Source organism: Dreissena polymorpha, chromosome 2 (assembly GCF_020536995.1).
Source record: "Dreissena polymorpha isolate Duluth1 chromosome 2, UMN_Dpol_1.0, whole genome shotgun sequence".
Taxonomy (NCBI): Eukaryota; Metazoa; Mollusca; class Bivalvia; order Myida; family Dreissenidae; genus Dreissena; species Dreissena polymorpha.
Window position 1 is genome coordinate 97,117,223 of NC_068356.1, and position 25,421 is coordinate 97,142,643.

The 25,421-nt window shown below is 36.3% G+C and overlaps 3 protein-coding genes across 5 annotated transcripts in view; 1 reads left to right on the forward strand and 2 right to left on the reverse strand.

The window, feature by feature from the left end:
- Positions 1–8,850, forward strand: part of LOC127868156 (COP9 signalosome complex subunit 3-like) — a 23,391-nt gene extending 14,541 nt beyond the window's left edge. Inside the window, exons 12-15 of the mRNA XM_052409786.1 lie at positions 4,773–4,859; positions 5,569–5,682; positions 6,728–6,808; positions 8,487–8,850. Coding sequence (XP_052265746.1) covers positions 4,773–4,859; positions 5,569–5,682; positions 6,728–6,808; positions 8,487–8,543 — 339 coding nt within the window. The 3' untranslated portion in view covers positions 8,544–8,850. The remainder of the gene's footprint in view (positions 1–4,772; positions 4,860–5,568; positions 5,683–6,727; positions 6,809–8,486) is intronic.
- LOC127868154 (E3 SUMO-protein ligase CBX4-like) overlaps positions 1–25,421 on the reverse strand; it is a 175,071-nt gene that overhangs the window by 32,987 nt on the left and 116,663 nt on the right. The window lies entirely within an intron of this gene.
- On the reverse strand, positions 8,816–23,681 carry LOC127868164 (5'(3')-deoxyribonucleotidase, mitochondrial-like). 3 transcript variants are annotated; one of them, XM_052409798.1, is made up of 7 exons: positions 23,543–23,681; positions 20,422–20,723; positions 19,455–19,555; positions 15,738–15,798; positions 13,440–13,554; positions 10,257–10,348; positions 8,816–9,268 (listed from the first exon to the last, which is right to left on the reverse strand). In XM_052409798.1, the coding sequence occupies exons 1-7, from the start codon at positions 23,544–23,546 to the stop codon at positions 9,212–9,214; spliced, it is 732 nt and encodes a 243-aa protein (XP_052265758.1). In that variant the 5' UTR covers positions 23,547–23,681; the 3' UTR covers positions 8,816–9,211. The 3 variants fall into 3 exon arrangements, with proteins under 3 accessions (XP_052265758.1, XP_052265756.1, XP_052265757.1); XM_052409796.1 differs by lacking the exon at positions 23,543–23,681 and adding an exon at positions 23,318–23,434; XM_052409797.1 differs by lacking the exons at positions 8,816–9,268; positions 23,543–23,681 and adding an exon at positions 23,318–23,434 and having other exon boundaries at positions 10,190–10,348.

Genomic DNA, 25,421 nt, shown 5'->3' on the forward strand with positions numbered 1-25,421 from the left:
CCCATATATTTGACCTTTGACCTTAAATGATGACCTTGACCTTTCACCACTCACAATATGCAGCTCCATGAGATACACATGCATGCCAAATATTAAGCTGCTATCTTCAATAATGCAAAAGTGTACATTAAATTAGCGATTTTGACCCATATCTTTGACCTTGAAGGATGACCTTGACCTTTCACCACTCAAAATGTGCAGCTCTATGAGATACACATGCATGCCAAATATGAAGTTGCTATCTTCAATACTGCAAAAGTTATTGCAAATGTTTAAGTTTGCACAAACAAACCAACCAACAAACCAACCAACAGACAGGGCAAAAACAATATATCCCCCACTATAGTGGTGGGGGACATAAAAATCAAAATCTTTTTGTATTGGTAGATTTTTAGCTCACCTGAACACAACGTGCTCATTGTGAGCTTTTGTGTTCTCATTTTATCCGACGTGCGTCGTCAACATTGCCTTGTTAACACTCTAGAGGCCACATTTATTGTCCAATCTTCATGAAATTTGGTCAGAAGATTGGTATCAATGATATCTTGGATGAGTTCGAAAATGGTTACGTTTGCTTGAAAAACATGGCTGCCAAGGGGTGGAGCATTTTTCCTTATATGGCTATAGTAAAATCTTGTTCACACTCTAGAGGCCACAATCATTGTCCGATCTTCATGAAACTTGGTCAGAAGATTTTTCCCATTGATATCTTGGATGAGTTCGAAAATAGTTTTGGTTGCTTTAAACGCATGGCCACAAGGGGGCGGGGCATTTTTCCTTACATGGCTATAGTAAAATCTTGTTAACACTCTAGAGGCCATATTTATTGTCCGATCATCATGAAACTTGGTCAGAAGATGTATACCAATAATATCTTTGACGAGTTCAAAAATGATGCTGGTTGGTTGAAAAACATGGCCGCCAGGGGGCAGGGCATTTTTCCTAATATGGCTTTAGTAAAACCTTGCTTACACTCTAGAGGCCACATTTATTGTCCAATCTTCATGAAATTTGGTCAGAAGATTGGGTTCAATGATATCTTGGTTGAGTTCGAAAATGGAAACGTTTGCTTGAAAAATATGGCTGCCAAGAGGCGGGGCATTTTTCCTTATATGGCTATTTTTGGCCACATATGGCCACATTTATTGTCCGATCTTCATGAAACTTGGTCAGAAGATTCATCCCAATAATATCTTGGATGAGTTCAAAAAATGAGGCCGGTTGGTTGAAAAACATGGCTGCCAGGGGGCGGGGCTTTTTTCCTTATATGGCTATAGTAAAACCTTGTTAACACTAGAGGCCACATTTATTTTCCGATCTTCATGAAACTTGGTCAGAAGATTTGTCCCAATGATATCTTGGATCAGATTGATAATAGTTTCAGTTGCTTTAAAAACATGGCCACCAGGGGGTGGGCTATTTTTAGCTTGGCTGTTTTCGGAGAAAACCCGAGCTATTGTCATAGCCAGCTCGCCGTCCGCTGTAGGCGTCGCGCTAAAACCTTAACATTGGCCATAACTTTTTAAATATTGAAGATAGCAACTTCATATTTGGCATGCATGTGTATCTCATGGAGCTGCACATTTTGAGTGGTAACATTTCAAGGTGAACATCATCCTTCAAGGTCTAGGGTCGTAAAAACAAAGTCAAAGGAAGGAATAAGCTTTAAATGGACATAGTTATCTGACCTGCCCACGTTTATATTTTTGTTAAATAAATCAAAGCGGCGCAGTAGGCGGCATTGTGTTTCTGACAAACACATTGTGGTAAAAGGTCAAGGTCATCCTTTACGGTCTACGGTAAAAAATACAAATTTAAGGGAAGCAATAAGCTTTAAAAGGGATAATTATTCAATATTGAACATAGCCACTTTATATATTTGGCATGCATGTGTATCTCATGGAGCTGCACATTTTGAGTGGTGAATCTACAGTCACAGTAGTGGCTTTTAATTATTTGCTTCTAAAAATAGATATTTGTTACAGACAATTATTTTCAAGGGAAGTAATTTATAAATCTCATATTATATATTTCCTTACCAAGAATTGAAGTTCTTTTCACAGTTACTGTACAGATTTATTATTTAGATTATTTATAACCCAAATGATTGATTTGTCAAAGGTTTTAAGCTCATCTATTTTTTGAAAAAAAAAATTATGAGCTATTGTCATCACCTTGGTGTCGGCGTCCGGTTAAGTTTTGTGTTTAGGTCCACTTTTCTCAGAAAGTATCAATGCTATTGCATTCAAACTTGGTACACTTACTTACTATCATGAGGGGACTGGGCAGGCAAAGTTAGATAACTCTGGCGTGCATTTTGACAGAATTATGTGCCCTTTTTATACTTAGAAAATTGAAATTTTGCTTTCATACTTGCAACACTTACTAACTATCATAAGGGAACTGTGCAGGCAAAGTTATGTAACTCTGACTGGCATTTTGACAGAATTATATGCCCTTTTTATACTTAGAAAATTGAAAATTTGGTTAAGTTTTGTGTTTAGGTCCACTTTATTCCTAAAGTATCAAAGATATTGCTTTCATACTTGCAACACTTACTAATTATCTTAAGAGGACTGTGCTGGCAAAGTTGTGTAACTCTGATTGGCATTTTGACAGAATTATGGGCCCTTTATACTTAGAAATTGAAAATTTGATTAAGTTTTGTGTTTTTGTCCACTTTACCCCTAAAGTATCATAGCTTTCATACTTGGAACACTCACAAACTATCATAAAGGGACAGTACAGGACAAGTTGCATAACTCTGGTTGTCATTTTGATGGAATTATGGCCCTTTTTAACTTAGTAACTTTGAATATATGGTTAAATTTTGTGTTTAGATCCACTTTACTTCTAAAGTATCAAGGCTATTGCTTAAAAACTTCAAATACTTTCATGCTAACATGAGGGTACTGTACCTGGCAAGTTGATTTTTACCTTGACCTTTGAATGACCTTGACTATCAAGGTCAAATTATTGAATTTTGCTAAAATTGCCATAACATCTTTATTTAAGATTAGATTTGATTGAAACTTTGACATAACAACTCTTACCTGACATACCACAATAGACTCCACCCAAACCATCCCCCCCCCCCAATTTTATTTTTTTTTTCATTTTTTTAACCAGGTTTTCCGAAGGAAAAAACTGGTTATTAGATTGGCGAATGCGGGCGGGCTGGCTGGCTGGCTGGCGGGCTGGCTGGCTGGCGGGCTGGCGGAATAAGCTTGTCCGGGCCATAACTATGTCGTTCATTGTCAGATTTTAAAATCATTTGGCACATTTGTTCACCATCATTGGACGGTGTGTCGCGCGAAATAATTACGTCGATATCTCCAAGGTCAAGGTCACACTTTGAGTTCAAAGGTCAAAAATGGCCATAAATGAGCTTGTCCGAGCCATAACTATGTCGTTCATCGTCAGATTTTAAAATCATTTGGCACATTTGTTCACCATCATTGGACGGTGTGTCGCGCGAAATAATTACGTCGATATCTCCAAGGTCAAGGTCACACTTTGAGTTCAAAGGTCAAAAATGGCCATAAATGAGCTTGTCCTGGCCATAACTATGTCATTCATTATGAGATTTTAAAATCATTTGGCACATTTGTTCACCATCATGGGACGGTGTGTCCCACGAAAGAATCACGTCAATATCTCCAATGTCAAGGTCGCCACGACTAAAAATAGATTTAAAAAAAAAAAAAAATTACAAAGGGGGTTAATTTTTTTTGGTCATTTCAAAAGTTTAGTTTGAGTTTTCTCCCTTTATCAGATTTTTTTTTCACAATGAAAACCTGGTTTTGTGACAATTTTGTCCCTTGTTTAAAGATCATCTAATACATGACTACACCCTCACACTATAGTGACTATACCCCCCCCCCCCCCCCACACACACACACACCCTGCCCCCCCCCCCCCCCCCCCCCCCCCAATTTTTCTTGGAAACATGGTTAAAAAACAAAAATATTTTTTTTTATTTTTGAAATACTGTCAAACAATCCCACCCAAGAACCCAAGAATACCCACCCCATGAATTTTTATTTTTGTTTGTTTGCATTTTGTTCTTATTTTTGGAAGATAATGTAATAAATGACCACACACCCACACTATACACCCCTCTCCACCCCACCCCTCCCTCCTTTGTGATTAAAGTATTGAGATTTTGGTCCCTTCACCTTTAAAAGAAAAATAGATGAGTGGTCTGCACCCGCAAGGCGGTGGTCTTGTTTTAAATGATATAATTATCATTTCTTTGATGTTCTTTACATACCTGTGGACTTAAGTCTTTCTATACCTGCCAAATGATAAATAGAAATGTTATTTCAATGGGGCACAGTAGAGGGCATTGTGTTTCTGACAAACACATTTCTTGTTGGGTCACTAGGTCAAAGGTCAAGGTCTCCGTGACCTCTCAAAAAAAATAATTAAAAAAATTAATTTGGACAAGCTTTCGCAGTCGAGCGTGGCACCAGTTATGCGGTGCTCTTGTTCCTAATATGGCTTCATGAATCTTCATGAAACTTTGTCAGAATATTTGTTTAAATGATATCTTGGATGTGTATGAAAATGGTTCTGGTCTGTTGAAAAACGTTGCTGCCAGAGTGTTCACTAGTCATGAAAGTTGGTTAGAACATTTGTTCTAATGACATTTTGGGCTGCACAGAACAGATCAGTTCCTTTGAATCTCAGGTGAGTGACTTTGGGCCTTTCAGGCCCTCTTGATTTTGTGTCTATCCGATTAAAAATAGGGGATGTAACTTGTATTGCAGACCTTCCTCACATTATCTTTGACGGATATGGCCAACAGAGTGAAGCTCTCTGGTCCCAAGGAGGCTGAGAAATACGTTCTACACATGGTCAGTAGAAATCTACCTGAACAAACACTGGGTTAAACTCATAACTTGCTGCGGACAAAAACGCTTAAACTCCATTAATATACTTGAGCTTCCGTTTGGCCAAGATCATATGACAGTGTTAAATAAACACATACGAGTACTGCTCAAAAACTTGAAATTGAAGCTGATGTTGCAATCTGAAGTTTTAATAAATAATGTGCCAAGCTATAGTAGGTACATTTCCTTAAAATAGGAGAGAAATAGTTGAAATTACTGAGCCTTGCTCTTGAAAAACTGGGCTTAATGCATGTTTTGTCCCATATCAGCCCATGCAATACGCACAGGGACAAAACTTCACTTTTATTATTTTTGACGTTTACAGGAATCTCTTCTTAGCAAAATTCCTGATAAACCTGTGTGGAATGCATAGGCTTATCTGAGACGACACTTTACACACATGCATTAAGCCCAGATTTCATAGAACGAGGCTCAACCCTTTGCATGCTGGGAAATTTGTCGTCTGCTAAAATGTTGTCTGCTAAATTAAAAAAATTAGCATTTTCTCCGATTTTTTGTCAAAGAATACTATCAGAATAGCAAACAGTTTGGATCCTGATGAGACGCCACGTTCTGTGGCGTCTCATCTGGATCCAAACTGTTTGCACAGGCCTTCAAAATTCGGTTCCCGCACTGAAAGGGTTAAATTGTCACGCTCTTATTTTCATGATAGATTGAGGACGGTGAGATATATGCTACCATCAACCAAAAAGATGGCATGGTGAGGTTCCAAGACAACCCTGAGAAATACAACAGCAGCAGAATGTTGCTTCAGTTGGATTTAGAGGTAGAAATGTACTTCATTTGCATGGTGTCAGCGATATTTTACTATGAAAACCCAGCTTCCCTTAGATTCAGAGAAACAACTGAAAAAAAAATCTGTGATTTGGAGCTTGTAAAAAAATACCTGTCACAGGGATTGACAATTACATATTGCCATTTATGTATTTGTCAGAGCAAGGGTCGCCTGCGAATCTGTTATATCTGATTTCATTTCTATATCACATTGGATAGTTTTAGACACAACCCTCGAATGACATTTCTATTATACAGTGGCTGTTTGGTAAATCCAAATATCCATACATGCTTCATGCAAGGAGTACTCAATTTTGTCCACCCCAGCCGTATTAATACATTCTTTAAATATTAAATCCAGTTTTTTCATGATCTTAATTAAGTTCAAGCTTGTTGTTTTATTAATTCTGTACATATAATGTAACATCTGCCTCATGTTAATTTTATTTCATTTAAACAGTGCTCTGGGAAAACAGGGCTTAACCCTTTGCATGCTGGGAAATTTGTCGTCTGCTAAAATATTGTCTGCTGAATTTCTAAAATTAGCATTTTCTTCGATTTTTTTTCCAAAGAATACTATCAGAATAGCAAACAGTTTGGATCCTGATGAGACGCCACGTTCTGTGGCGTCTCATCTGGATCCAAACTGTTTGCAAAGGCCTTTAAAATTCAATTCCAGCACTGAAAGGTTTAATAAATTTGTGTGTGATGTGTCGTCCCAGATAAGCCAAAGTAGGCTAATTAGGAACAACACTTTCCAGTGTAAGTAGATTTTTGTTAAGAAATGACTTCGTTGGAACGAAAAAGTCCATGAAAGCAAAAATTGTCAATCCAGATTAGCCTGTGCGGTCTTCACAGGCTAATCTGGGACGACAAGTCACTCACATGCATTAAGGCCCATTTTCCCAGAGGGCCGGTTATTGAAAAGGCGTTCAATGGTCACCAATGTTAGATATGCTATATCAGCTTCATAATTTTTTTTTAACTAATGTTATCAGCAGTCAAAAAAAAAATCTTAATCCAATATCTTCTTTCAGCTTCAAAAATGTATTCAACTCGACTCAAAATTAAGAGAAATGGACAACGAAATAGCTGTCAACCCACAGTATGTTCAAAAGGTTAGTGTTACATCCAAATTTAGTTTTCTCAGTTTGTTTATTTTCTTTTGTTTTGACTCACTAAAGAGAATTCCACTTGGCAAGAGATTCATGTGATGTAAATGGGATTGTTGGCAAATCAATTTTGTTTGGAATGTTGAAATGTATGTTCCTAATGACTTTCTAAGACATGCATGTTTGATGTAAAATACTTTTAATGATTATCATAGGCATCAGATAAATCATGGACATTGTCTTCCTCATCGTCTCATTGTATGTCAATAGCAAGGTTAACTTTTTATGACCCCGGTAGGGTGGCATATAGCAGTTGAACTGTCCGTCAGTCAGTATGTCAGTATGTGTGTATGTCAGTCTGTCTGTCCGTCCCAAAACTTTAACATTGGCCATAACTTTTTCAATATTGAATATAGCAACTTGATATTTGGCATGCATGTGTTTCTCATGAAGCTGCACATTTTGAGTGGTGGAAGTTCAAGGTCAAGGTTATACTTCAAGGTCAAAGGTCAAAAAATATAATTCAAAGTGGCGTTCTCATGAAGCTGCACATTTTGAGTGGTGGAAGTTCAAGGTCAAGGTCATCCTTCAAGGTCAAGGTCATCCTTCGAGGTCAAAAATAAAAATTCAAAAAAATTCAAAGCGGCGTTATCATGAAGCTGCATATTTTGAGTGGTGGAAGTTCAAGGTCAAGGTCATCCTTCAAGGTCAAAAAAATTAATTCAAAGCGGCGTTCTCATGAAGCTGTACATTTTGAGCGGTGGAAGTTCTTGGTCAAGGTCATCCTTCAAGGTCAAAGGTAAACAAATTTTTTTATTTTTTTCAAAGCGGCACAATAGGGGGCATTGTGTTTCTGACGAACACATCTCTTGTTCTTTATTATTCCCTAATCTAATGAAGCATTTCATATTTAAGCATGTCTTGTGTTGGGTTTTTAGCTTATCTGAGCACAAAGTGCACCAGGTGAGTTATTGCTAGAACCCTATGTCCAGATTCTGTCATCCCGCTGAGTGTGTTTTCAACTTTTACCGGTAGCTTCTTACCATTCTAAAGGCCACATTTTTCATCCAATCTTGATAAAACTTGGTTACAATTTGAATATAAGCAACATATAGGCTGTGTTTTAACCTGGATAACGTATATAAATACCTAATACAAATACCTACCGCTAGGTCACTTGTTCAAATTTAAGAAATTTATTGTTAGCACTTTAGAGGCAACATTTGTTACTAAATCTGGATGATTCATGGTCAGCATGTTTATCTAAACAATATCTAGAATGAGTTCAAATCTGGTTCATGTGCGTCCCAAAAAACTAGGTCACCATGTCAAGTCTTGACAAACTTGTCACCTCTCTAGGGCCACATTGATGACTCAGTATTCATGAAACGTGTACAGAATGTTTATCGTGACATAATGAAGGCCATGTTTAAATCATGATCAAGTGTGGTCATAAAAGGGATCACCTGGTCAAGTCTTCAACAATTGATGTCCGTGTACGCTTGAGGGCCATCATGGTTTTCTTGTTTTCCAAGTCTTATGATAAAAGAATATGTAAATTGCATTAGCTAATGAATTATTGTAGGCACTGGCTTATTTAACGACTCTCAACATTGAGCCCAGATTATTATTTATGAACATCAATAATACTGAAAAATGAACATTTTGTTGTGTTTCACTACAGAGTTCCGGTCTGCATGATGACGATATACCTGGAAGTTCCAAGATGCAGAGTTACTAAGGACATTGGAATTCTATAAATCATATTAACTGACACATTTGTGGCTGTGATGTATAGGAACTTGCAAGTGAAACATAAAGTTGGGCCCTGAGGTCTCAATAATGCTTAATAAGAATAATATGTGAGCAAGTTTTCCACAAGTGCTTACTTGATTTTACTGAAGTATTGCTATAATTCTTGCATAAAGTACTTGAAACTTTCTAATAATTATACATTCTCTGATGCAGATTCCGATTTAGTTAATCTCAGAGTATTGAAATAAAAAAAATACGTTTTGATTGAATTTTATTAAAGACATTGCACCTAAGTTTTCACAATTGTCTGATTTCATTTTTGTGTAATAGTATGTTGTTAAGTATTCAAAAGTCCCTACTGACAGCTAAGTTGTTTTTCATATTTATATCGGCTACATGTCATCAGGGATTAAATAATTACAACTTCTGTCACATTCATATGAATGCTGCATTCTGATTGGATAATTTGTTCATGTGACAGTGTTTTTTTTCACGTGACCGGTTTTTCATTTTCCGATGAACCCACTTCCTATGCAAGTTTAAACATTAATATTCATGGCACTACTTTCTGGTCATAAACAAGTTGCCGAATGACGTTATGTTTTGCGCGTAACTTGATAGCCTTGTTTTTTATTGGTCAATAGTGAAATGACGTTATAGTTTTTGCGCAAACTTCAACGATATACCCGTTTGAGGGAGATGAAACCGAAACTGAAAATAGATTCATACGCTGGATTAAAAACGACTTTTATAACCCTTACCACGATAGAATTTCAGCTTTAAGATAATTTTGTGTTGTAATTATGAGAATTGAATAGCATTTTTCTGCATTTCATTGGTGTATGAACTGTCAGGAAAAATACACCTAATTTATGCATAAACGCCGTCAGTGTTTATGCAAATTAGGCGTAATTTTTCCGACAGTTCATACACCGATGAAATGCAGAACAAGGGACATAAGTGTCACAAAACCAGGTTTTCATTGTGAAAAAAAATCTGATAAAGGGAGAAAACTCAAACTGAACTTTTGAAATGAACAAACAAAATTAACCCCCTTTGTAAGTTTGTTTTTTAAAAAAAAATCTATTTTTAGTCGTGGCGTCCTTGACATTGGAGATATTGACGTGATTCTTTCGTGCGACACACCGTCCCATGATGGTGAACAAATGTGCCAAATGATTTTAAAATCTCACAATGAATGAGATAGGTATGGCCAGGACAAGCTCATTTATGGCCATTTTTGACCTTTGAACTCAAAGTGTGACCTTGACCTTGGAGATATCGACGTAATTATTTCGCGCGACACACCGTCCAATGATGGTGAACAAATGTGCCAAATGATTTTAAAATCTGACAATGAACGACATAGTTATGGCCCGGACAAGCTTGTTCCGCCCGCCCGCCCGCCAGCCAGCCAGCCCGCCCGCATTCGCCAATCTAATAACCAGTTTTTTCCTTCGGAAAACCTGGTTAAAAATGCTATTCAATTCTTAAATAATGAATCTGATTCACAAGGCATACATGTCTTGGAATTCAAAAACATTAAACACATTTGTCTGATAAGTCCACTATTATATGCAAAAGAATAACTAAAGGTATCTTAAAATGATGTGCATGAACCAAACAAGGATAGACATTTGACAATTTATGCTAATCGTTTCTGGTACTCTGCTATAAGTTCTCGCCACGTGCCATCTACCCAATTGTGCAGACGACGCTGACTGGTTTCCAGCTTCTTGTTGTGACACGATGTAAACAGAACCTGGTCCCAGGATGGATATGGATTTGCCCCTGAAGCACAGTAGAATAAGAACATTTAAATATGGGCCTCGCTCGGGGAAAAATGCGCTTAACACTTTACCACTAAGATACCTTTTTTTAAGAAATTGTAGTGACAGTCCCTTAGAAAGTTACATTTAATTAAATACCTTTCTTACTTAATTCAAATTTTTAAAGACTTCATTTACAACACTTAGATACCAATGAGCAGCAAACAGCATAAAACCTGAACAGACTGCGAGTTACTTGCAGGCTGATGTGGTTTTATGCTTTTTGCACATAGCCATTTACACTTTGCTTCTCAGTGGGAAAGGGTTAATACATGTACCTGAGGTGTCATCTCAGATAAGCTCTTGCAGTCCGCTCCAGTGAGTTTTCTGGTAGTTTTTAATCATTAACAACACAACACATATTTTTAGCTCGGTTGTTTTCGGAGAAAACCCGAGGTATTGTCAAAGCCAGATCGTCGTGTCGTCCGCCGTAGGCGTCTTGCTAAAACCTTAACATTGGCTCTAAAATCAAAGTGCTTAATTCCACCTACAACTTTGAAACTTCATATGTAGATGCACCTTAACGAGTTCTACACGCCACACCCAATTTTGGGTCACTAGGTCAAAGGTCAAGGTCAATGTCACCTTTAAAAAAAAAAATTCTGACAAGCTTTCGCAGCCGAGCGTTGAAACCCATTATGCTGTGCTCTTGTTTAATAACAGTGATCTTGAGCTAAGTTGCAATTTCAAGCTAGATCAGCAACCTGCACTCACTATTCCCGTGCAAGTCTAATGGCACTGAAGTTATAAAGCTTATTACATATTCCCTTCCAGAAACAGTGACCTTGATATTCACTTAAAGGGACCTTTTCACAGATTTTGGCATGTATTGAAGTTTTTCATTAAATGCTTTTTTTTAGATAAATGTAAACATTGGATCCAAAAGGTGCTAGTAAAATACAAGAATAAAATTAAAGAAAGAAAAAAGAAACCCTGAACTGGGCTCAAACCATCGAACCCTGGAGTATAAGGCTAATGCTTGTATCACTCGGCCATCCATTCTCATACAATTATTGATGTATTTTTAGCCTGATTGCTCAGGTGAGCTTTTCTGACCGGTCTTTGTCCGTCGTCCGTCCGTCTGTCTGTCCGTTAACATTTGCTTGTAAACACTCAAGAGGCCACATTTGTTGTCCCATCTTCATGAAACTTGGTCAGAAGCTTTGCCCCAATAAAATCTCGGCCGAGTTCGAAACTGGGTTTTGTCGGGTCAAAAACTAGGTCACTAGGTCAAAAAAAAGAAAAACCTTGTAAACACTGTAGAAGTCACACTTTATGTTCAATCGTCATGTAACTTTGTCAAAATGTTTGTCTTCATGATATCTTGATTGTGTTCAAAAGTGGTTCCGGTCTGTTGAAAAACATGGCCACCCGTGGGCGGGGCAGTTTTCCTTATTTGACTATAGAGAAATATTGTAAACACTGTAGAAGTCACAATATTTTACCCAATCATCATGAAAGTTGATCAAAACATTGGTTTAATTGATATCTCGGACGAGTTCGAAAATGATCCAGATTGTTGAAAAAACATGGTTGCCAGTGGGCGGGGCATTTTTCTCTATAAGTATATAGTGAAAACATGTGAACACTCTAGAAGTCACATTTTGGCCCAATTTTCATGACATTTGGTCAGAAAATTTGTTTCTTTGATATGAGAGTTGAGTTTGAAAATGGTTCCCGTCCGTTGAATAACATGGCTGGTGGGGGGGGGGGGGGCAGTTTTCTTATATTTATATAAAAGCTTGTGAACACTCTAAAAGTCACATTTTTTGCCCAATCATCATGAAACTTGGTGAAAAGGTTGGTTTTATATTTATCACATAATTAATGCCATAATTATTGCCCTTAGATTGTCCAAATTTTCATTATATTATACAAAATTAAACACTTTTTAAGGTCACATCTTAGTTTCAGATTTTATGAATCTTGGTCATAATATTTATTTTTGTAAGCAAAGTTTGATGTTTGGTAAGGGGGGTCAACTCAAAATATAGGCCACCAGGTCAAATCTTACAAAAACAAAATCATTCCATATGCCAGAGTTTTGGTTCAATAATGATGAAACTTGACCAGGATGTTTGTCTGAACAATATCTAGATCAAGTTTGATGTTTGGTAAAGATTGAATAAACTGACTCCTCTCAGGTGAGCGAACTAGGGCCATCTTGGCCCTCTTGTATACTTTATATACTAAGCAATCCTCGTAGTGTCACAGAATATAACAACATTAATAGAACTCTCAAAATTATTCAATTGTTTCGCGTTGCAACCTTTTATAATTTTCAGGTTTTTAAATCATCAAAAGATGCATATAATGAATATTTTAGAGCATGGTAAATGTTCAGTATTACTAAAAATATTTTTTTAAATTTTGTCAACCTAAAAACAATCCCAAGCTATGTCTCCATGATACCTATCTATATCCTAATTTCAACACAGATTGAGCAAGGAAAACTAGTTATTTAAAGAAAGCATCTGTTTCTATATTTTTTTGTAGCAGTCAACTTGACATTGATCAATCCTAATCAAGGTGTTTATATAAGCTTCGTACTCACAAAATTGCAGTGCAATATCTCCATCCAAACTAAAGTAATTGAGCAGAGACTGTTCTTCTATTTTTAGTTACATTGACCTTGACCTTTACCTAGCATGCCCTTTAAAGGTGTCCATGCAAGCTTGTTTTATCATCTAGGCAGGCCAATGCAAACTAAGCATTGTGACTGTTACCAGCTTTTTGAGGCCCTAAACCCAATCTTATGACTTTCATTGCTGATACTTTTGAATTTCAAAACCAGTCTAGCAAAAATCCTGTTTCGACTAAAAGTGAAGTCCTTGATTAGCCTGTGCAGACTGCACAGTCTAATCTGTGATGCCAATTTACTCACATGCATTGTTCCCGTTGTCCCAGAGTCTGGGCTAAGTAAATGAACGTTTTCACACAATTCTGTTATATTGTTCACTCCAGGAAATCTGAGTTGCTAAACACAAATCAAAGCATGTCATCGGTCGGTTATCAGTCACTTTCAAATATCTCCCACCACAGAGTTCACGTACCTGATACATTTGGCCGGTCATCAATGAGAAGATGACCATTTGCCATAGATTTGTCCTTCATCAGCAAGATTCTCTCCAGCCATTGTTTTCCCAAATGTTTCTCTATCCAGTGAAACTGGAAAAAAAGTATAACAGCATACTTGAGTAAACAAGAGGGCCATGGGCCCTAAGGGGCTCACCTGAGATCCGTAGGAAATAGCTAAAAATGCGACTTCTAGAGTGTTCACAAGCTTTTTTAATATATAAATATCAGGAAAAAGACCCCCCCTGGCGGCCATGTTTTTTTAACGATCCAAACCATTTTCCAACTCAACCGTCGTATCAAGGAAACAAATGTTCTGACCAAATTTCATGAAGATTGGGCAAAAAATGTGTCTTCTTGACTGTTCACATGTTTTCATTATATGCATATAGAGAAAACTGCCCCATCCCCTGGCGGCCATGTTTTTCAAATGATCATGACCATTTCCAAATTCGTCCGAGATATCCACAAAACCAATGTTTTGACCAAATTTCATAATGATTAGGCAAAAAATGTGACTTTTAGAGTGTTCACAAGCTTTATTACTATCTAAATATAAGGAAAAAGAACCCCCCCTGGCGGCCATGTTTTTTTAACGGTACGAACCATTTTATAAATCAACCATGGCATCCAGGAAACAAATGTTCTGACCAAATTTCATGAAGATTGGGCAAAAAATGTGTCTTCTAGACTGTTAACATGTTTTCACTATATACATATACAGAAAACTGCCCTGCTAGGCGGCCATGTTTTTCCACTGATCCTGACCATTTTCGAACTCGTCCGAGATATCTATAAAATCAATGTTTAGACAAAATTTCATGATGATTAGGCAAAAAAAAATGTGACTTCTAGAGTGTTCACAAGCTTTTTTTACTATATAAATATAAGGAAAATGACACCCCCCCCTGGCGGCCATGTTATTTTACCGATCCAAACCATTTTCACACTCAACCGGTGTATCCAGAAAACAAATGTTCTGACCAAATTTCATGTAGATTGGACCAAAAATGTGACTTATAGAGTGTTCACATGTTTTCACTATATACATATAGAGAAAACTGCCCCACCCCCTGGCGGCCATGTTTTTTCACCGATCTGGACCATTTTCGAACTCATCTGAGATACTAATGTAACCAATGTTTTGACCAAGATTCATGATGATTGGGCAAAAAATGTGACTTCTAGATTGTTCACAAGGTTTCTCTATAGCCATATAAGGAATACTGACCCGCCCCCTGGCGGCCATGTTTTTCAACAGACCAGAACCATTTTTGAACTGAACCAACATATTATTAAGACAAACATTTTGACAAAGTTAGATGAAGATTGGGCATCAAATGTGACTTCTACAGTGTTCACAAGGTTTTTCTTTTTTTTGACCTAGTGACCTATTTTTTGACCCAGCATGACCCAGTTTCGAACTCGATCAAGGTATCATTGGGACAAATGGTCTGACCAAGTTTCATTAAGTACGGACAATAAATGTGGCCTCTAGAGTGTTAACAAAGCAAAATGTTGACGACGAAGACGCACGCACGACGGACGACGGACAAAAGGCGATCACAAAAGCTCACCATGAGCATGTTGTGCTCAGGTGAGCTAAAAAAAGGATGCACACTTACATTTTAAACCCGTTTTCACTGAATCTGACAAACACATAATGTAAGAATAGAATTCTAAAACTGTTTTCACTGAATTTGACAAAAATACTCGACCTATGCAACATCTTTAGAAAATGAATGTTTTTGTAATTTTTTACTTCCACAAAACATTTAAGCCAACTATCAGTGAAAATCAACACACAATTATTTGCTTGCATAAAAGTATGCACACAATATGAACGACTGGAATTAACCTTAAAGCACTACTTTATTTTACTCTAATGCTCAAGCTGTAAAAGACTTGAATACTGGTACAAAGTATAAATACAAGGAACATAAATTATATGTATCAGGCCATTCCCCAGGATTTTGTTAAGTGTGAAGACCCATGGTCAACAATGGGTCGATTTTTGTGTGTGTGCCCTGCATTAATTTCTAAATGATTAAATACATTATTCTGATACAAAGAATTAGGGGTAAACTATTTTTGTTAAAATTCAGGCACAGGGTATCCTTGATTTCGAAATTTAGGCACTTAGTTACCTCTGAGAAACTCGGGCACAATGGTACACATGTATTTTAAAAGTGAAAGACCTGATGTATAACATTTACTCTTTTAGACAATTAAGCTGACTTTGTTAGTGTTTTATTATATTTAAAATTACTTGATACCTTTTCCTGAAGACAGTATTTGTAATAATTGACAGGACTTGTACATATAAACACATCGACCCTGAAATAAACATGCATGCAAGTTATTACAGACGGTAGTAGCAATTTGAAATGGATAAATACCACATTAATTTCATTATTTCATGATAAAAAGACACATATTCTTAGGTATTAACTAATACTGTACCAATTAACCCAATACATTAATTTAATTAACAGTCATAATTGGTAAAACTGTTAGGCCAGTGGTTCTATTGGGTTAAAAGACAGAACAATGTGAGAAACAGTCAAAAAGTCATCTTGTACTAGTTAAGTACATTGTGTTTGAATGAAACAAAAGTTGTACCGTTTATACATTTTTTACTATATATTAATAACTACTTTTCCACCTAATATTATGTTGAAGTATCATTCCTGTAAAATAAATATATTGGTCATTTCTTACGCGAGTATTAAATAACGTTTATTAAGAATGAATTCTATATCTGCATTTTATTTAATATATAGTTTTGAACATGTATTCCGCGTTTCCATATAAATGAAAAGTATTGCCTTTTTTTCATTTGTAAGAATTTCTTCCATAATAAAGTCACCTTAGCACAAAAAACTCAAGGTGAGCTATTGTCATCGCCCTATATCAGACATCTGGCAGTGTGTGTGATGAATTTCAGCTCGTTACATTCTACAGGCAATATTGTTCCTCCAATGTTTATGAAACTTGGTCAGCAGGTTTATTTGGTTAATATCAAGGCTCACTTTGCTTTGAGTCACCTCTGACCAAAAACTAGGTCACCAGCCAAGTCAACTCTTTGAAAAACCTTGTTACCATTCTAGAGGCCACATTTATGTGTCAATTTTATGAAACTTGGGAAGAATGTTTATCTGGACTATATTTAAGCAAAGTTTGAATCAGAGTCACAGGTGACCAAAAACTAGATCTTTAGATCTCCCCCAAATGCGCCAATTACTGGTTCTAGGACTTGAGAGCATTGTAATTAAGTTATAAGTACTTTCAATACAATCTAGCTAAAATAAATAGGTTAAAAAGAAAAAACTCTTAGAACAAGATGTGTTTGTGAAACACTATGTCCCCGTATATGACGTTTGACCTTGAAGGATGACCTTGACCTTGACCCTTCACCACTCAAAATGTGCAGCTCCATGAGATACACATGCATGTCAAATATAAAATTGCTAGCTTCAATATTGCAGAAGTGACATTACATGAGCAATTTTGACCTATATATTTGACCTTGAAGGATGACCTTGACCTTTCACCACTCAAAATGTGCAGCTCCATGAGAAACACATGCATGCCAAATATCAAGTTGCTATCTTCAATATTGCAAAAGTGTTCATAAAATGAGCGATTTCGGCCACATATATTTGACCTCTGACCTTGAAGGATGACCTTGACCTTGACCTTTCACCCCTCAAAATGTGCAGCTCCATGAGATACACACGCACGCCAAATATCAAGTTGCTATCTTGGATATTGAAATATTGCAAAAGTGTACATTAAATGAGCGATTTTGACCCATATATTTGACCTTAGACCTTGAAGGATGACTTTGACCTTGACCTTTCACCACTCAAAATGTGCAGCTCCATGAGATACATATGCATGCCAAATATCAAGTTGCTATCTTCAATATTGCAAAAGTTATTGCAAATGTTAAAGTTGGCGCAAACCAACAGACCAACCAACCAACAGACCAACAGACAGAGCAAAAACAATATGTCCCCACTACTATAGTGGGGGACATAATAAAAGTCTCATTTATGAATTAGTCTTGATGAAACTTAATCATAATGCATTTGAACACTCTCTAGGCTGAGTTTGAATCTTGATCACATTTGTCCACAAACTACGTCTCCAGGCTGAATCTAAGAAAAAAACATATTACCTTAACCCTTTCCCACTCAGAAGCAAAGTAAAAATGGCTTTTGCAACAAGCATAAAACCACAACAGACTGCGAGTTACTCTTAGTCTGTTGTGATTATATGATGTTAGCTACTGATCAGTATTAAACGGTTAGAAATGATGCCTTTAAAACTTGAATCTTATAAGAAAGGTCTTTAATTAAATGTTACTTTCAAAGCGACTACAAACACATCAAAATACATATCTAAGTGGTAAAGTGTTAATAGAAAACTTGTCTCCCTATCTCAAAGGCAAAGGCATAACTTCCTGAATCAAATTTGACTATAACACCGCATATTCGGACAATACCTTCGTCATCCATCATGCTATTTTAAGATAACACACCACAAATGAAATTATGAACACTTTTTCTTTCTCAAGGGTCAGGGTGACACTCCTCATTGAAGCTCTACATTTTTCTTTCATAATTAAGTTTTAAGACAACTATCACCTATTTCATCTTAAAGGTCAAGGTCACACTTACAGGTCATTAGACAAATTTTACTAAAAACAGCTTGTGTTTGACATGCAGTAAGCCAAGTTTTTAGAAAGAGCCGAATGTGTGGGGCATCTGTGCCATATGGACATATTTCTTGTTCATTAAGATTTTTTCTGTTGTTCTCTTCTTAGTTGGTACCGTCTATGAGGTGAAGTCTTCGACAATTGATGTCCGTCAATTCAGTTGAGAGCTTAAGGGCCATCATGGCCCCCTTGTTTTACTATTGCATGAACGCATGCATAGGTATCAGAGCTCCAGTTAAGGGTCGTATTTTTGTAATTACGAATTATTTTCAAGTCCATTACGTATTTATTTTAAAATCTTGTCGTACCATTAAGAATTACAAAATCAAGTTACGAATATTATTTTTACATCTGTCCGTATCGATTTTTATTGAGTTATTTTGCGCGTATTAAAGATCTTTTCGGTGCTTATATAGAATGGTTATCGGGTTTGTTTAGCAAAGCGTTTTTTTCCAATAAAAGCGGCGTGTATAGTCTATCTGTCAAAAAACAATGGCGGCGCCCAGAGAGCGTCCTAAAAAACTGCAAAGCGTGCAAAAACACGCTTTTAACATATTGTACGCAAAGTGAGCCGAAGTTGAATGTTAAGAAAGACATTATAGAAAAGATCTTATACGATGTTGTATGTTCAGTTGCCGACACAGTCGGAAAAGCTAAAAAAACGCGACAAGACGGGTCCAAACTTAAAAAAACAAAACATTGAACGAATTAAAGGGACAATTCCAGAGTCTAATTGTAGAAAAGATTGAAGGGGAGACCTGTTTTAATTGTGAAATATGTACAAATTCATCGAAGGCATGCAATCTAAGCACAGTTTGGGCATATGAAGGTATTTGAAAAATAAAATTGTATAATACTGAATAGACACTGTTGAACTCGTATATATAAAGTTGCTAGTATGTTTATTTTGATTTTTTGCATGAAAATAACCATTATTATTTGTTTTAGGTCATTTAGAAAAGTTAAGAATTATATTCCAAAACTTAGTAGTAACGTTAAGAATAAAATTTCAGAGTTAAGAATTCTTTTTGAAAATCTGGTAGTAACGTTAAGAATTTCACAAAACCTTATCTGGAGCTCTGGGTATTTAACTCCTGCTATAATTGGTGGCCATTTAGGCTGAAATTCTTATATAGACAAATCTTGTTTCCATTGATATCAAAAAGTGCAATGTACATGTATCCTAATTTAGTGTACTTACATGTAGGTCTCAAACAGAGGCTGCAAAAAAATAAATATGCAATAACAATGGAACATGCGGATGACTTGCCCTTCCATCTGGAACATTTCTTTGGCAGCCTCAACTGCTCCTGGGATTTCTGTTAGGTTTTGAAAGAACCCTTTAGCATTGTAGATTGTTGAACACTTGACCTGAAACATTAACTCTTTATGTAAATGAAGTAAGTAATGGAGCCGAAACTACATTACTACACAAACATAAAACACCTATACATACTGGCCATTTATAATGGAATTCAATTTTGAAACCATTTTGCTGAAGCACCCATACCTACAGATTTGTAATGCAGTTTAATGTCCTCAGTAACAAAAAACAGACAATTAACTGTATGTACCCTAAACAAGATTTGTGATTATTTTGGAAACAAATTTTATTCTTCATTTATTACAAAATGCTTCCTTTATTACATATGTAGCATGAAATCATTGATGGTCAAAGTCACATTGTGCTAATAGGTGGAAAAAATTCGAAGTTCTACACATGATAATGATGAATGGGCACTTAAGATCTGAAAAGCAATTGTAAGCTAGAATGTCACAGTCAACTTTAATTTTATTTCTCAACTCCACTTTCATGCTGTCAAGAAACTGGAATTAAGTAAATCCCGATTTGGTTGTTAGCTTTATATATACCGGGTAATGCCTGTCTGAGTAGCAAAGTGGTTGTTGCAAGTGCTTCTCACCCGGGAAACATGGGTTTAAAGCCCACAAACAGCGCATGTGAGTTTGGCTGTCACCATACCAAACAGGTGGGGTTCCCACCGGATTCTCAGGTTTCACCAAGCAGCACAATACCACATCAAACTTTATTATCTTTCAGTAAAACTAAAAAGCTGGAAGTTTCAGCTTAAAATTATAATGAGTGCAAACTTTAAAAAGTCTCCCATGTAAGTAGGAAGGAGTGGTAGGCCACACTTTGGGCACTCACATGCTGGAGCCAAAGGCGGTGGAGGGCATAAACATTTCAAAATTCACAAACAAACACATGTTTGCCTTACATTTAAACCTGGTTTTAGTTTCTCATACTGATCCCGAAGCCAAAAGCCAGATCTGTCCTTGAGTTCAATGCATGGTTCTTCTGGATAGTGTTTCTTGAATGCTTCAAGGAAGTCTCCTTCAAAGTCACATAGCACTCCATCCATGTCTAAGAGAACCCTGAGGTTTACTTTCCTGTTTGTGTACTCCCTTTTGAACAGATTGTCTCTGTTTGCCATAACAGTTTGAATAAGTCTTATTTTTAGAAAATGCCCTCTTTTGTTTCCTTGACAATGACCCACAACTAAACAGCGGCAAAGGTTGTCTGAAAGGGAAACAAATAACTACATGCCAACTTGTAACAGGCACTAGTTATATTATAAAACAAACATAAACAATGGATGTTTGTCAAACATGCATGCCCCCTATATGGGCTGTCAGTTGTAGTGGCAACCATTGTGTGAAAACGTTTTTGTCACTGTGACCTTGACCTTTGACCTAGTGACCTGAAAATCAATAGGGGTCATCTGCCAGTCATGATCAATGTACCTATGAAGTTTCATGATCCTAGGCCTAATTATTCTTGAGTTATCATCAGGAAACCATTTTAATGTTTCGAGTCACTGTGACCTTGACCTTTGACCTAGTGACCTGAAAATTTATAGGGGTCATCTGCAAGTCATGATCAATGTACCTATGGAGTTTCATGATCCTAGGCATTAGCATTCTTGAGTTATCATCCGGAAACCATTTTACTATTTCGAGTCACTGTGACCTTGACCTTTGACCTAGTGACCTGAAAATCAATAGGGGTCATCTGCCAGTCATGATTAATATACCTATGAAGTTTCATGATCCTAGGCCAAAGCATTCTTGAGTTATCATCCGGAAACCATTTTACTATTTTGAGTCACTATGACCTTGACCTTTGACCTAGTGACCTGAAAATCAATAGGGGTCATCTGCCATCCTAGGCCTAAGCCTTCTTGACCTTTGACCTAGTGACCTGAAAATCTAAGTGTTCTTGAGTTATCATCCGGAAACCATCTGGTGGACGGACGGACGGACATCCATCTGGTGGACAGACGGACGGACCGACATGTGCAAAACAATATACCCCCTCTTCTTCGAAGGGGGGCATAATAAATATAATATGTATCGAAGTGTTAGCGTTTGAGGTTTATGGATTAATTATTTTATCCTTAACAGTTTTGATTCACTTACTTTTATGCTCTAAAACATAATGTAACAAATTATTTACTAAAGCATCTGCACTTACAAGCTTGCATATCCTGTAATGGGGCTCAATCAAACTCCTTCAGGATGAAAACTGAATGCACTTCTTTTTAAAAGTAGTACATTCAGTTAAAGGAAACACTCCTCAATAACTGCTTGTTTCATATTTAACCAAATTGAACTATGAGATCTCTGCCAACAATTAAAGACGGCAGCCACCATCGAATAAACAAGAAATGTGTTTGTCAAATTGTCAGAAACACTATGTCCCCTTCTTCGCCGCTTTGATTTAGTTTTTATGGCCTTTGACCTTGAAGGATGACCTTGGCCTTTTACCACTCAAAATGTGCAGCTCCATGAGATACACATGCATGCCAAATATGAAGTTGCTATCTTCAATATTGCAAAAGTTATTGCAAAATGTTAAAGTTGGCGCAAACACACCAACAGACAGACAGGGAAAAAACAATATGTTCCCCACTATAGTGGTGGGGGACATAAAAATCTATCATGATTGTTCAAATGTGAGACAACATATAATTTTGCAAGTTTATGCACATATTATTGGTCATTGTCGGCTCGGGTACTATGCTTACATGTACCCCGGGTACTCCTAAGTATACATGTACTTTCATGTACCCCGGGTATGGTAAATATACTTAAACGTACCCGGTCTATATTAGACTGTACCCCAGTTGTATTCCCGCCCAAAATCTGATGTTTTAAAACGTGCTACCGATTACCGAAAAAACTATATTGTTTATCTTAAACAAACTTCTCTTTAAAAAAATTGCAGCAACATGCTTTTTGAGTATGAGTTTCGATATTATAGAGGCTATTTAACAGAAAATTAACATAAATGTGAACATAATTAATTTTTTAAAAAGCCGACAACGACCGATTAAGCGCTAAAATTCCCAGGTACGTTTAAGTTTATATTCCGTACCCGGGGTACATGTAAGTATACTTAAAAGTACCTGGGGTACGTGTAAGTACATGTAGTACCCAAGCAGAAAATCACCAATGGAGCCATATTGGAGTGATTATCAAAAACAATAATGTTGAACAGCGCTGATGAAGGTTGAAATGACTCAAACTTAATTCAAGTGTTGATATTTAGTGGCAACAACTTTTATTGACCAAGTGAAACCTTTGTGTCTAAACTTTAACTATGTAATTTCCAATATCAAAACCAGTAGTGTCAGAAGTTTTGCTACTTTGTCTGAATTAACATGATTATGAGTGACCTAGTTTTTGATATATTTGTAACTACTTTGAAATAGTGAGCTTTATGACATCAGCAAAAAAATCCAAGACAGGGATTTGTGATGATTGCACAGAGATATGCTACAAAGCTATTTGATGAAAGAGTCCTGCAAAAAAATGTGAAATTACCCAGTTGAACCCTACTGACTCATCTATTAAACATCTATAAAAAAAAGGAGAGAACTGCAAATTTCTCAACCTTTTCAACCCTATCTGCTTCTATTTTCAGCAAAAGTTGTTGAATATCTCGAAATATTATGTTTATAAAGTCAAAGACCTATATATAGGTGTATTACAGGTCTTTGATAAAGTATATTTTAAAGACCTGTTATTTTAACACAATGTCTGTAATAAGAATGTGTTAAGAGTGATAAAATCACTGAAAGCTACTGGTGAAAAAGAATCAGATCAACTCACTCTGTATCTCTTTTCTTTTATTAAATAGAACGTTTAGGTCACTTTCAGGTTCGGAAATATTAAACAGTCGAAATGATAGAATGTTACAATGTATGTGTCCGAACAAGGCCATCTGAAATAAATAACACTATTGCACAATCAACAAATTGTGCATTCGCATTTCATGTATTATGAATAAATCATTTGAAATGGAATCAAGTAAATAAAAAATAATCATTTGCTTACTCATTCAAACGTTTGGATGAACTTTATAATTATCAATTTACTTCCCTATCTAATTGGTAGTAGTAGTTGTTGTTGTTAAGAACGGTTGGAAACTACTAAAATATCACAATATATGGATCCGCGAGCCAGTCCATTGTTGAATGCACAAGTTACACGTTACTACCTATTAAAACATATTTGTAATCTTTCGCGTTATACTTAGAAGGGCATTTCAAAAAAAAAAATAAAGCAATATTATTAAAAATCGATAAAGCTTATAATATATATTAATCCTTGATCTTTGACAAAAATAAATTGTATAGTTTATGGTGGCAAAAATAACCAACGACTAAAAAGTAAAGTTCGATTATCATACTATTAAATATTCTTTATTATTACAAATGTTTCAATAATAAATAACACAATAATACCACATAGTGGTATGCGTTACAATCATGGGACTGCTAAGTTATCAAATACCTATCTCACTTCGAAAGGTGTGTCCGAAGTATATTCCGCAATACCTGAAATACGCTTGTTTGTTGTGTGTTGTTGTTGTTGAATACATTATTATGGCAATCATTAGGCATTAAAGTCATGCTAACTTATACTTGCGATACATCTCACTGATGCGAATGTACAATTTAAAAACAAAGAGCAGGTTTATATTCTCCGTTAGTTTTAAGTGAAACAAAAATCGTGCTGTCATTTGGATGTACTTTCAGTCAACTGTTTCGTTAAGCCGACATCGCTTATACAGAAAAGTACTATCAAGATACATGTCGACAAACTCATTTGGAAGATCGCGGGACTACAAATCCGAGACTCATGTTGTTAAATGCCCGAACCATGAAACATTAACAAATGCAATGACAACCATACAAATATCGTATCAAAAGGTGTGACTCTTATACACTGCACTTAATTTCACTGAAAACTATTTACCAGCGAAGTTTTATGTTACCCGGAAACATGATTCCAGTATAAATCCTTTTTACAGTTTTCTTGTGCTGGCATATAATAATAACACGATGGTTATTTTATGCCGGAATGATCCTTAGGTTACCCTGTTTCACTGATGTAAAAATCGTTTGGCTGCATATGATGGTCGACCGGTGCTAAATATGTTTGTATACAAAAAACACTTTAAAAACCTTCTCTGAAACCTCCAGAGCCAAAACTTATACATTTGAGTGAATCATCAAATAATGATCCTTTAAAAGTGTTTTGAAATCTTGACCATGACGTCACATATGATTTAAATATAATTATATATAATATAAAATATTCTCTAAAACCAAAAGGGTCAACAAGTGCGTCGCCAATAGAGCGGCGACCGCCGCCCACCTTTTTCGTTCTTATAACAAACTATTACAGAACTTTTTTTTTATAGATGTGTGAGTAAGTTAAGAAAAAAATATCTTGACATATAGTAATTTATTGGGAAGCATGAAACGGGATTCCGTTAACACCTTTGTAACAGCTGACAATATGTTTCCCTTGTACGCGCTGATTAATATTCTTAGAACTCATAAGAACATGTTACAAGATGTTATTGTCTGTCACCACAAAGCATTTCATAATTGCGAAAAAAAAAACGATTTTACTCGGAGTTTAATTCACCTTTTTTTCTTGTTATTTCATGTTTTTTGGACAATTTACTGGAAATCCAACACGGATTTGGTTTGCACCAGTTTGTTTATTTTGAAAACATATTTGTAAACATTCTTTCGTGTTACGTTCTTTTTTTTGACAATAATTTAAATAAAATGGATGTGGTATATACAAGCAGCGTCTGTTTTGACGGATTATGATGTACTTGTCTCGATAATTACGGTACGGCTCACTGCTCGTGCTTCACATCGCGTATCGTTGTCGCGTTAACGTAATGGGTCGGTAA